This window comes from Pochonia chlamydosporia, chromosome 6, assembly GCF_001653235.2.
Source record: "Pochonia chlamydosporia 170 chromosome 6, whole genome shotgun sequence".
Taxonomy (NCBI): Eukaryota; Fungi; Ascomycota; class Sordariomycetes; order Hypocreales; family Clavicipitaceae; genus Pochonia; species Pochonia chlamydosporia.
In genome coordinates this window covers 1,364,345-1,376,535 of record NC_035795.1, presented here as the reverse complement: position 1 = coordinate 1,376,535, position 12,191 = coordinate 1,364,345, and the positions used below count along the sequence as shown (strand labels likewise).

At 50.7% G+C, this 12,191-nt stretch overlaps 6 protein-coding genes across 6 annotated transcripts; 4 read left to right on the top strand and 2 right to left on the bottom strand.

Annotated features, from left to right (window-relative positions):
- Window positions 1-1,357: 1,357 nt before the first annotated feature.
- Window positions 1,358-3,485, top strand: VFPPC_09144 (NOT2 family protein; the record flags this gene model as incomplete). The annotated part of the gene is made up of 7 exons (XM_018287730.1): window positions 1,358-1,364; window positions 1,429-1,705; window positions 2,065-2,501; window positions 2,560-2,893; window positions 2,951-3,160; window positions 3,212-3,353; window positions 3,420-3,485. 7 exons carry the CDS (start codon window positions 1,358-1,360, stop codon window positions 3,483-3,485), a joined length of 1,473 nt encoding a protein of 490 aa, XP_018140854.1.
- A 1,049-nt stretch (window positions 3,486-4,534) lies between these two features.
- On the top strand, window positions 4,535-5,172 carry VFPPC_09145 (ubiquitin system component Cue; the record flags this gene model as incomplete). The annotated part of the gene is made up of 2 exons (XM_018287731.1): window positions 4,535-4,804; window positions 4,879-5,172. 2 exons carry the CDS (start codon window positions 4,535-4,537, stop codon window positions 5,170-5,172), a joined length of 564 nt encoding a protein of 187 aa, XP_018140855.1.
- Window positions 5,173-5,985: 813 nt separating this feature from the next.
- On the bottom strand, window positions 5,986-6,241 carry VFPPC_14546 (ubiquinol-cytochrome C reductase, UQCRX/QCR9 like domain-containing protein; the record flags this gene model as incomplete). The annotated part of the gene is made up of 3 exons (XM_018292314.1): window positions 5,986-6,045; window positions 6,100-6,148; window positions 6,201-6,241. The coding sequence occupies 3 exons, from the start codon at window positions 6,239-6,241 to the stop codon at window positions 5,986-5,988; spliced, it is 150 nt and encodes a 49-aa protein (XP_018140856.1).
- A 1,035-nt stretch (window positions 6,242-7,276) lies between these two features.
- VFPPC_09146 (RNA binding protein Pym) lies at window positions 7,277-7,894 on the top strand (the record flags this gene model as incomplete). The annotated part of the gene is made up of 1 exon (XM_018287732.1): window positions 7,277-7,894. The coding sequence occupies one exon, from the start codon at window positions 7,277-7,279 to the stop codon at window positions 7,892-7,894; it is 618 nt and encodes a 205-aa protein (XP_018140857.1).
- An 848-nt stretch (window positions 7,895-8,742) lies between these two features.
- On the top strand, window positions 8,743-10,133 carry VFPPC_09147 (26S protease regulatory subunit S10B; the record flags this gene model as incomplete). Its single annotated transcript, XM_018287733.1, has 3 exons — window positions 8,743-9,424; window positions 9,506-9,962; window positions 10,013-10,133. 3 exons carry the CDS (start codon window positions 8,743-8,745, stop codon window positions 10,131-10,133), a joined length of 1,260 nt encoding a protein of 419 aa, XP_018140858.1.
- A 992-nt stretch (window positions 10,134-11,125) lies between these two features.
- Window positions 11,126-11,962, bottom strand: VFPPC_09148 (ser thr protein phosphatase protein; the record flags this gene model as incomplete). The annotated part of the gene is made up of 1 exon (XM_018287734.1): window positions 11,126-11,962. One exon carries the CDS (start codon window positions 11,960-11,962, stop codon window positions 11,126-11,128), a length of 837 nt encoding a protein of 278 aa, XP_018140859.1.
- Window positions 11,963-12,191: the final 229 nt, after the last annotated feature.

The following is a 12,191-nucleotide window of genomic DNA, read 5'->3' as shown; positions in this document are numbered from 1 at the left end:
AGATGTCATCGTCATAAATAAGTCTGACCTCGTGACCGAAGACGAATTGTCATTGGTGAAAGAGCGCATCCAATCTATCAACGGCTTGGCGAAGCTGCATGTTACAGAGAAAAGCGTTGTGCCACAACTGGAGGGATTTCTGCTTGACTTGCACGCCTACGACCAATTTAATGAAGCGGATGAGCGGCTCAAGGGCCACAGTCATCTTGATCCTGTAAGTCGACGGAAGAGGAATGTGTTGCTGCTGGCAAGTGAACCAAATAGGCTAATGAGACCAGACCATATCGACCATTTCAATTCCGGTGCCACGATTGCCGCACAGTAGAGTGGATGACGTGGACAAGTGGCTACGCTCTGTACTCTGGGACAGCAAACTGCCAGGTAGCGACAAAGAAGAGGCATTTGAGGTTCATCGATCCAAGGGGCGAATTGTGTTGCAGGACGGCACGGCCAAGATGCTGCAGGGGGTGAGGGAAGTATTTGAGCTGAGCGACCCTCCTGGAATGGAAGAGATGCAGCCAGAGCAAGGGAAAATTATATTCATAGGAAGGAAATTGGTAGAGGAGGATTTCGTACAGAGCTTTAATCAAGCAATTAGTTGAAAACGCTATAGAGGCGCAAATAAAACAGGCCAATATATCAAACAGACAATCGCACTTTGTTGCGTGATTGCCAAGTTGAGAGACATCAATGCTGACGTCGTTGCTTTATAGTCGGACTTTTTGCTGCATATCGGCCGTCAGCCTTGGCTAAGGCGGTGGACGAGGTGTGCTCGTGATTGGCCCCAGAGCCGCTTCGGCGCGGACCCACTTGAATCCGGCCACCGATGCTCGTGGGTTAAGCCTTGTTAGCCTTTCTGAATATCGATGCCACCACAGGATTGAGGAACCAAGCATCTTCAGAGTTTGAACATCAAAAGCAACACACACCCTTACGTACGAGGCGACGATCCACCTTCCATCCAAACACGACGCATACAGCGACACAAACTACAGTATCAGCTCGTCGCGACCACGAGGACATCATGAATCGGCCAGGTAGGACATGCCCAAATCATCACCCGTCATCAATTTGAATCCTACGCCCCCACTGTGTCGCCAAACGCCGTCGCCGTCCAGAGTTTCTTGATTGCCGGTCAGCGAAAGGGTTGCTGTGGTAATTAGAATTGGCCAAAGTGTGCCGCGCTCAATCCCCGATCGATTCCCCTGGCTTGGCCAAAATTTATGATCGGCACCCTTGGAAGCTCAAGCGATTCGCCATGAGCTTGAAGAACATCTACGTGAGGGCAATTGAGTCTCCAGAGAGATAGAGTCGACTCCTACTGTGATGGCGATACGGAATTTGAACATATAGCGCCATGACCGGTTTGCCTGGTGGCGACCAAACATGCTATCACGGGCCTTTGCTAACGCGACTCGTTTTATACAGGAGCAGTGCCGCAATCTCTCAGAGGCATGCCTGGAAACTTCGGCGGCCAGCAACAACCTCAACAACCAGGACGATCGGTATCGAGTCGGCTACCGAATGGAAAACTAGGTATGAGTTCGAACCAGCGACGTGCTGGGCTCCTCGATCACACGCTCAGGAAGACTGACTGTATTCACTTCGAAAAACAGCAAACAATGGATCAGGTTGGGCGTTTGGCGGAAATGTACCGATGGGAGGAGCTGGATTCCAAAATCAAGCTCGACAGATGGGGGGAAATGTCAGTTTTGCGCAGAGCTTGAGCGGGTCGCAACCTGCCACTCCGTTGGATTTGTCGTACGTGCTTTCCGCTCGTCTTCTCACCTTTTGTTCCCTGCCCACATCCACGTAAACCGCACTTCCTTACCTCTTGTTTTGCTCGTCTTTTCGAATCACTCTCATGCTGAATGAGCATATTGCACCGCGATCAATACCTACAGCTGAATGTCGGAGCCAAACCCTATGCGGGCCAAAACACCTGCGTTGGACTATGCCGCCGCTGTCAAGGGGTAATTTGGTTTTTGTTTCTGTTATCGATCACTACAAGATGGATATCTGTTACTTCGTGGCGAGATGACGAGTGCTAACCAATTTCTGTAGCGAATTCCCATCGCTGTCAAACAACTCACAGCTTAACAATGCCAATGCTTCGTCGATGTGGTCGTCTGGGAGCTCCCGAAACCTGAGTGGCCCGGTTCAACGAAATCAGTCCACTCCGGTTTCATCTCAGCAAGGCGGACAAGAAGATTTGTTTTCTTCAGGCTCATCACGTTTGCCTTCGCACCAGTCCTCGTTTCGATTCGGGAACCAAGGAAGTATGCCTTCAGCCTCCCAAGGACAACCTAGTACCGTTGACGACTTTCCTCCACTGAATAGAGCAGGAAATGGGGATATTGGGTCAGATCGAAGTGCGAACCTCATTCCCTCACCATTTGGATCACAACAACCAGCGTCAGGGTCGCAGAGGGGCAATGGTCTGCTGAATGCATTGTCCGCGAACAGTAGGGCAAACGAAGCTCGGTCACCCCCTGGGGTTGGTGAGTCACAATGCAGTAATCATGGCATGTTACTCAAGAGCTGATCTGACTTGCATAGTATTAAACCGGGGGCAAGAGATCAAACGACCTGGCGCCGATGAGGATAGCAGGCAAAAACCTATATCGCGAGACGATGGGCTAGGCAAATCCACTGTGGATGACACGAGTCTAAATCCCTTGGGCGCAATTGGAAACGAAGACTCGATGGCAAAGCTGAGAGATGTGAAGGACAGCCAAGCCCCCGACGGCGTCGACCCCCTTAATGGGATGAGCGCAGTTGACAAATGGGGAATCAAGGGCTTGCGGACGTTGATGAACAACTACCCAGACTACCAGGCCATGGTTGTTGGCATGGACCCTATCACGGTTGGGCTGGACATTAACTCGCAAGAGTAGGTGGTACCTTGATTTTAATGTACTACTTCAGCATGACTCACAACCAGACGCAGGATGATCTCAACACAAGTATACTCGCTATTCGACGATGTGGCTCCGCGACCGACAGTCAATGGTAGCAAGTTCCGCCTTCCCGAGTGCTACAACGTAACCAACGTCCAGCCAATCGAGAGCAAAATACAAAACTTCAATGAAGAAACGTTATTTTGGATCTTCTACAGCTGCCCTGCAGATGCCAAGCAGCAAATGGCGGCGGTAGAACTGTAAGTGTGTTGATGCTTTTGCACCATACATTTAATTAACAATGCGTGCAGGCATTCTCGAAATTGGAGATGGCACAAGAAACATCAGATTTGGCTCACTAAGGATGAACACATGACACCGCAGATTTTGAGCCCCAATCATGAACGGGGTTACTACATCGTGTGGGACACTGAGAGCTGGCGAAAAGATAGGGTAAGAAAAGAACCTTTACCACTGGCATAGCTTTTGGCATTTCCTGACTGACTTGGGATATTCTAGCGAGAGCTTACTCTGTTCTACGGCGATTTGGATACCACACTTAGCCAACCCCCAGCAATATCTTAATTTCGGGGTCTGAAGGTGGATATGGTTTGGTGTGTTTATGCGGTGAAGGCGAGGTTTGCTTCATGGCTGGTCGTTAGGATTAGTCGGCGTTCAGCCATCAAGGGCGGGGACAATTGTTCTTTGCGGCATATGGACTTGGTTCGGTGGCCTGAGGGCTGGGAATGCATTGTCAGGTTATTATCGGCAGGTATCTAACCGTAAGGTATGGCACGTGAAGCATACAACTGTTGCTTTGCAATACATGAAGCTTCCCACAGACCATTGGTGTCAGTTTGACGGCACACACTGAAAGTGACGTGAGGAGATGTGATTGAAGAATTGAAGGTGAGTATTTTGCGATTTATGTGACATTATGTTGTTGAAAATGACAAGGGCATGAAAAGTTACCTATGTAGTCAGTCCACAGGGGTAAGTTTTTGCCATTTTCGTCACGGTGCATTGTTCTCAACTGGGATGATTGATGGAACATTGAATTGCCTTTGCCCAAACATTGAAGCTGCAAGTGTCGCGTGCCTGGACTCTCAGTGGTTCATGCCTGTCTGGTTGGTCTCAGTGGACTGGAGTTCCGGTCAGCCAAAGGCCAGGCATCAAATGGCGGACAGCACAGGTATTAGCCGAGGTTCCACCACCCAACGGCGGAACAACCATTGAGACCTGGCCGTCAATTACCCAAATAAAGAAAGTACGGAGCAAGTGCCACCGGAGTCAGGTCAAGTTGAGCTCCGTTCTTGTTGGCACCAGGCGGAACCTTCCACGTTCAAGTTCAAGTCGGCCACCTCATCGTTACCTCACTTGCACATGCTGGGTATACCGCTCACTTTCCCATCTCTATCCCACGATCCATCAACTCCTCAACCTCAAGGCTCGGAATTGCCCGCGGCATCTTACTTGGCCATTGCTCTTGACCAAGTCTGCCACCGTTGCCACAACTCGGCCATCTCTCGCACTCATACAACACCCCGTTTGCCACTCGAGCCGACCTGGACAAGCGAACTTGACAAACTACAAGGAGTCGTCCCACCGCCTACGGGCTTCGCGCATAGCCAAACATGGCCAACGAACAGATATCGCTGCCATACCTGGCAGGCATTCTACTCATATCGGGGCTCATAATACGATATTTATTCTTTTCGGGAACGCAGGCGTCCCGGCCGGCTCGGTCGCCAGAGGATATACGGAGGTCACGAGAGGCGGCGGTAGAGCGGATCCAGCAAATGTTTCCCCAGGCGGACAGACGGAGTATCTTGTGGGATTTGCAGCGCAACGGGGGTAGTATCCAGAGTACCACGGAACGCATCTTGTCTGGACGACTGGAAACTGTAAGTCCTCCTAGGCCGTGACTTGTGCGTAGGCTTTGAAGCAAACATGACGAGCTAATGGGAGATTTTGCTAGCCCCCTATTACGTTCCAACCTCCTCCTCCCCCGGGCCAACCGGCTGGAGCAAGCACCGCTTCTGCGACGAGACAGGCCGACAAGCCCTCACAGCCGGACCTAATAACACGATATAACTTAAAGAGCAAGATTACTGATGCAGCGCATGACGAGGAGGCAAAGAGTAAGGGTTGGAGTTCGAATCGGGATGAGCGCCAGGCGTCGTTGCAGAAGAGGCGGGATGAGATGATTTTGGCGGCGAGGCGGAAGATGGAGGCTAAGATTGCGGCGGAGAAGGCTGGTCAAGAAGGGTGAGATGGGGGGGGGCAGCGGGAGGATATAGGGGATTACGATGAACATATTCTATTTTAGCGATGTAATTGACTTGGTTACTTTGTTACTTGGGTCTGGACGCCGGCAGGCGGTGATGACGGTTTCTGCAGAGAGATGTATAGACGGCCTATGGCAGTCTGGACTGGTCAAAATTGTAGCTCTGTTCTGGGCGTCGTGTGCATTGGGTAAGTTTTTACGGGTTAGATGATACATGCTGGACGGTGAGGATATAATGTGTACATATGCTGTTGGAATTCGGTCTATGAGCTGTCAATTATCGATCAGAGACCACAGATATGCCATTGGAGCTAGTGGCCAAAAGTAGTGTCGTCAGATGGACTTGGGCTGGGATATAAACTGCAGTCATGATATCACCTAGAAGCATGTGGGATCTTCTGCTCTACTGGCCGCGTTCCATATTGACCTTGTATTTGCACGCATTGTACGAAGATGGAGGGGCATCAATCTCACATGTTCACATGTTCATGAAAAGACATGGATCTGAGTATTGCAACACCAGTCATGTCTTCAACGCCACGGAAATGCCTGTGGCCGACAATCGCCAAGACTCCTCTGTAGACACGCTTGATATCCGAAATACCACAGGCTACCGCGCAACCAGCAGGCACTCCATTCATGAACCACTCATACCTGCACTGCAAGCTATTGATCATATGCACCAAGCCAAGATAGCTGCATGTATTCTTTTTGTGAATTGTACAAGTCTAGAAACACAGAGGCTCCAACATAACCTCTCCCCATCCATCCGTAGCCAGCAACTGCATTTTCCGACCTTTATTCCTCATCCTCGGCACCCTCCTCGACGTACTTGCTTCGGATATCCTTCCATTGTCGCTGCATCGCCTCATTAGCCAAAACGACCTCCCATTATGGACACGTGAAACTTACGCCGCGGTTGTGGTTGTCCCACCACTTGTTAACGCCGTTGTTGAAGCCGCTGCGAGAGGTTAGCCAATTCCCTGTCATCCCGTGGTTCTGGAGGTCCGTACACTTCAAAGGCGAAACCGGCAGTGAAGACAGCCGCCAGCATGGCGTAGTTCTTTCGGAACAAGGCACTACAGGGTCGTCATGTTAATTCTTCGTTCGTGGAAGTCGTTCGGCTCGGTGGACTTGCCTGTAGAAGGAGTTGGCGAAGGACTGTCGGGTGAGGGATTAGCTGGGAGATGTTGGTGGCGCGGTGCGCGGTCAATGCGGAAACTTACCATTGTGACGGCTTCGTGCGATTGAGCACTGGGGTGTACGGTGTCGGGTGGTGATGGGCCGTGAAGCTGTCGGGGGATGAAGTCGTGCGAGGTTTGGAGAGAGTGGTTCGAAAAGATGCCGGGGAAATTCGCGATGGACTGAGGCAGCTTTTGCCTGGTTTGTGATTGGGCGGTTTGTGGTAAGGTGCGGCTCCACCAAGACCCGAGGTCAGCGTAAGAATAGAGCCATGATCACCGATGTGCTTGGCTGGCAATTAATTATGCTGGCAGTCGATATGTGTCTATGGTCTGTTTGATTATTGAATGATGAGGTGTATCAATGCTAGTTATTATTAGGTTCGCATCGTCTATTCAATTGTGGAAAAATTTGTGTGCTTGAATACCAGTTTCCAGAATACACACAAACGGCAGCGTTATTCATCTGGCAAGAATGTGCTAATTGAATATAAAGATTGGAGTCCCGTACAATACTTGGCTGCATGTTGCGTTATTCGTTTGTCCCCTATTGTGAATGTTTATTCTTTCCACTATGAGTACTCAGGGAAACAGAGGTTCTGGCATATGGCATCAACCGGGTATAAATAAGTTCATGTGGGGTCACGCTTGAATGCGACTTGACGATTTGCGCCCCGCGCACATTTACCAGCACTGCTCACACCACCAGGTGCGTCTGTCACAACAGAAACCACAACCACCTTTGCGGCCTGCTTCACGTGGGTAACCAAACGGGAGCTCGTTTGTGTTCTGCAGCTAGCCCGTCCATCTCTCAAAACCTTCGCCATCTTTACCTATTGCCAACGAGCCGCACCATTGTGTGAATAGCAGCACGTTGGGAACCGAGCCTTTCGGCCGAGCTTTTCGTGATGCCCTCACAAGCCACACCTACCAGCACCAACGCTGGAATCGTCACAGACGAAAACAGCGGAGAGCGTCACATCCCCGAATCAGTTCGTGCCGATGGGAGCACCCGGAAAGCCATCAAAATCCGCCCCGGATACCGCCCTCCCGAGGACGTCGAAGTATACAAGAACCGAACCGCAGAAGCTTTCCGCGATCGAGGAAAAAGAATAGGCATTCCCGGAGCCGCGGGCGTAAAGGAGGAGAAACCAGAGCAGGCCTCTTCCGCCGCCAGCAATAAGAACGCAAAGCGAAGAGAAGCCCGCAAGAAGGCCAAGGCTGGTACCGAAAACGATGACACAACCACGACTGAACAAACCACGCAGACTCCCAAGGTGGATGAGGTTGATCCGGAGGTTGAGCGAGAAAAGAAGGCCCGTAATCTTAAGAAGAAGCTAAAACAGGCCAAGGAGCTGAAGAATAAGAAGGAGGGTGGAGAGGCACTACTCCCAGAGCAGATAGCCAAGGTGATTAAGATAAACGAACTTATTCGCGAGTTAGATGCTCTTGGCTTTGATTCGGAGGGTGAGCCGAAGTCGAAATCGGATGGGGAGTCCAAGGCGGTGGAAGGAACAAAGGAGTGAGACAGCACGCACGGTCTGGGACCTGCCATTGCTGACGGAACGACTGGTTCGTGATTCGAGGCGTAAAGGATAGACCGATCATGGTACAATTTGCATGTGGAATTTGCAGAGGAGTTTATGGATCCCGAGGTACTGAGGGCTCTGCTAGGTTTGGTACGGTTGGCTTAGCAGGGCACCGATTGCATTCAGGGTCTGGTTGGTCAAGACACAGGGAAGTCCATCTCTGGTGATTTCTCTGTGCGTTTCGGTGTGCGCAACATCTACGGCGGCGTTTGGGCGTAGCAGAGGTGAAAAGATCTCATGAAATATGACAGAGGAGGCTGAAGATGTGATGAGCAATCACTTAGGCTCGGTCAACTTATGATGGCATGTACGATAGAAGTGGAGACAAGGCATTTGACTATATTTACCCAAACATTCTGAATGCCGTAAAGAGTGAATCATGCCACGCTATTTTGCCCTTTCAGCCAAGTTTCCTATCAATTATGTTGCAATTCGTGTAGTACATTCATGCAAACAAACGGCGGAAATGTGGTTTGTTGCAGGGTAGGCTAGGTTGCTTCCATTCAAAAGGAAGCTAGCTCCGACTTTCTGCCGACTGTGGCGGGTTGCTGGTGCTGGCTCCGCCGAAGGCTCCAGTGCGTGAGGTAAGCTCTCCATTGACCAAGGTGTGCAACCATCACATCCACATCACCAGCGACAACCATCGTTACCTCACATTCGCGGTTTAGCAGATCCCGAATCATCAAAACCTGCAGGCGTGTGACGAATCCAACGTCCCCCTCCCCGCGTCTCCTCGATACCCCCGGCCATCGGAATACGCCCGTCCCTCGTTGGCCACCGCAATCATGACACCAGAGGAAGAGCGCCAGGCCGCCCTCGACTCGTATCGCCAGAAGCTCATTGAGTCGCGGGAATGGGAGGCGAAGCTCAAGAATCTCCGACTAGAGATCAAAGACTTGCAGAAGGAGTTCGATCGTACCGAAGATAACATCAAAGCGCTGCAAAGTGTGGGCCAAATTATTGGTGAGGTCTTGAAGCAGCTTGATGATGAGAGATGTATAGAAAACCACCACCCCCTTCACAGTCAAAAGCCCTATAGATTTTGGCGGCAGCCGTTTACTAATGTTTGGACGACGACAGTTATTGTCAAGGCGTCGTCTGGCCCTCGATACGTGGTCGGCTGTAGATCCAAGGTGGACAAGGAGAAGCTGAAGCAAGGCACACGCGTTGCCCTCGACATGACGACCCTCACCATCATGCGCATGCTCCCCCGCGAAGTCGACCCCCTCGTCTACAACATGTCGTTAGAAGACCCCGGTCAAGTCAGCTTTGCTGGTATCGGAGGGTTGAACGACCAAATCAGAGAGCTAAGAGAAGTCATTGAGCTGCCGCTCAAGAACCCTGAGCTCTTCATGAGAGTTGGCATCAAACCCCCCAAGGGGGTCTTGCTCTACGGACCTCCTGGAACTGGAAAAACCCTGTTGGCAAGAGCAGTGGCCAGCAGCCTGGAGACAAATTTCTTGAAGGGTATGTTTATACACGGGCCAGCTCTCGTAATGATGTTTTTTCTTGGAAAGAATTGGTATGCTGATTGACCCTGATTTGCAGTTGTTTCATCAGCCATTGTCGACAAGTACATTGGTGAATCCGCACGACTTATCCGCGAAATGTTTGGCTACGCAAAGGAGCACGAACCCTGCATCATCTTCATGGACGAAATTGATGCCATCGGTGGTCGCCGTTTCTCCGAAGGTACTAGTGCTGATCGTGAAATCCAGCGGACGCTGATGGAGCTCCTTAACCAACTGGATGGTTTCGACTACCTGGGCAAGACGAAGATCATCATGGCAACAAACAGACCTGATACCCTGGATCCTGCGTTGCTACGTGCTGGTCGTCTGGACCGCAAGATTGAAATCCCCTTACCAAACGAGGTCGGACGACTGGAGATTCTTAAGATTCACGCACAAAGCGTTGTTTTGGACGGGGACATTGACTTTGAGAGTGTGGTCAAGATGAGTGATGGGTTGAATGGTGCTGATTTGAGAAACGTCGTGACGGAAGCGTAAGTTTTTGCTCTGGGTTGACAATTGACGCTGGCTAATTGCTATACAGGGGTCTTTTTGCGATCAAGGACTATAGAGATTCAATCAACCAGGATGATTTCAACAAGGCGGTTCGCAAGATGGGCGAGGCGAAGAAGTTGGAAGGCAAACTCGAGTACCAGAAGTTGTAAGATGAGCATGCGTGGCGTGAACGAGGAGTCTTAGCATAGACGAGGTGGAATAGGAAGGGAACTAGTTAGAGCGAGAACGGCGTCCAGTGTTTACCTTGTAAGACTGTACAATAAAGACGGGTCGGCAAAGATTACGTGCTGTGCTCTCAGGATTTGGTGTTTTGAGAGAATGTGATTTTGCCATATTCAATTGTGGCTGCACTACCCAAGGTGTGACCGCAACTCAGGTTACTATCTCGTATAATTTATTCATACACGCCATTTATACGGAGCACGCTACAAAATCAATACTATGCAAAAGTTAATCCTGTGTAACAGCACACAAGGCCAAGCCTGCTCTCCTACTCCAAATAGAAGTGTGTGACAAAAGGCAAGCCAGGCGATTGGCTCATCAACCTCAGCCCCCTCACCAATCAGCAACGTCCTCAAACCACACCGCAACTCAACCACCAAAAAAATATATAGGTATATCAAAAAGATATCACGGCCAAAAAACATACAACACTAGGTATTCGCTAGTCGTCACCGACCTAACTACTAATCTAGCGCTCGCCAGATTCTCGTGGGAGATCGGACGGGATCCTGAGCTCTGCTGGCGGCTGTGGTCGTATGTGGTAGATGGGGTGGCAAATGGGCCCCATAAATCTTCGTATCCGGGTAACTATGGAGTCAAAAAATGGCAAAAAAACATACAACACCAGGTATTCGCTGGTCGTCACCGACCCAACTACTAATCCGGCGCTCGCTAGATTCTCGTGGGAGATCAGACGGGATCCTGAGTTCTGCTAGCGGCTGTGGTCGTATGTGAATGCTCAAGGGAGTAATTTGACTTTTGACCTGGGTGATTTCGTGATTCGGAATGTCGAGATATTCGAGGCTGGCCATGGGGTGGTTGGTTCTGGTTCGGCTTGTTGTCCGCCAGGAACGGTGATGGCAAGGGTATGTAGCATATGCCGTCGACATCAATGGGTGTTTTGGCCTTGCAAGCCCACTCAGACTAAGCTGTTAGTTACGCCCGGTGTGATGGCAGTTCCAACAACAAAAGTCTTGGTCATGTCGAATTCTTCTTCAACGTCGTACGCATAACCTTTCTGATTCGCCACAGCCCTCTTCCCAAGATCATCTGTAAAGTCGCAGCTGTAATGTGTATGTCCAAAAGCCCACATGGTCACTGACCTACTCTTCCAGCAGTCTTCACCACTCAGATCGGTCGCGAAGCCGGATGTGACGGGGCTGTCCGCGTGCTTCTCTTCCACGGCTCTTTCATCCAGAGTCGGACTGTAGTGTGTGAAGATGACGATCTGCCTGTGAGGTTGGAGGGCAGAAATTTCCAACACCTGTCGATTCAACCACTTCAGATCAGAAACATGGGCGTCAACATGGGCATCGACTGTCCAATTCTGGATGTGTTTAAAGTCGACAAATCGACTTGATACAGCAGCAGCCTGTTCTTTGGAGACTTTCGAAAACAGCGTGCAGCCCAAGATGGTGAGACCGTTATCCATGTCATGTCTCGTCTGATCGAGGAATATGAATCTGCCTATCGTCGACTGAGAACGAAGCCGCTGCATTCGATCGGCAAAATCACGCACCGCTTGTTTGGCGGCCGGCCAGCTGCCGTGGGAAGGCTCATGATTGCCAAGCACGAAAAAGACGTTCCAGTAGCGATGCAGCTGCTTCTCGAGGAAGGAGAAGAGACCAGTGTCAGCGACGTGTCCAATGTCGCCGAGAAGGGCGAGGTTTGGAGCCGTCTGTTTCAGGGGATAGTTGTAAGAGCCATGCGTCTCGAGATGCAGATCGGAGACGATTTGGAAAGCCGTAGGTGCCATCGTGGACGGAGGGTTGCAACGTCAAGATGAGGCTGATCAACTCGCACGTGAAGTTGCAGGTTGCCTTGCATGCGGCCAACGCTGAGTCAGTCAGCCCAGCTGAGCCTTCCAAGTTGACATCTGGACCTTAGGAGGGAGCGAGTACTTCCTCCATCAAAGCTTGATTACCACAATGTTCGGCAAACTTCGCGGCGCTGTATTATAAACCACCTTTAGATGAGCAGGTTGA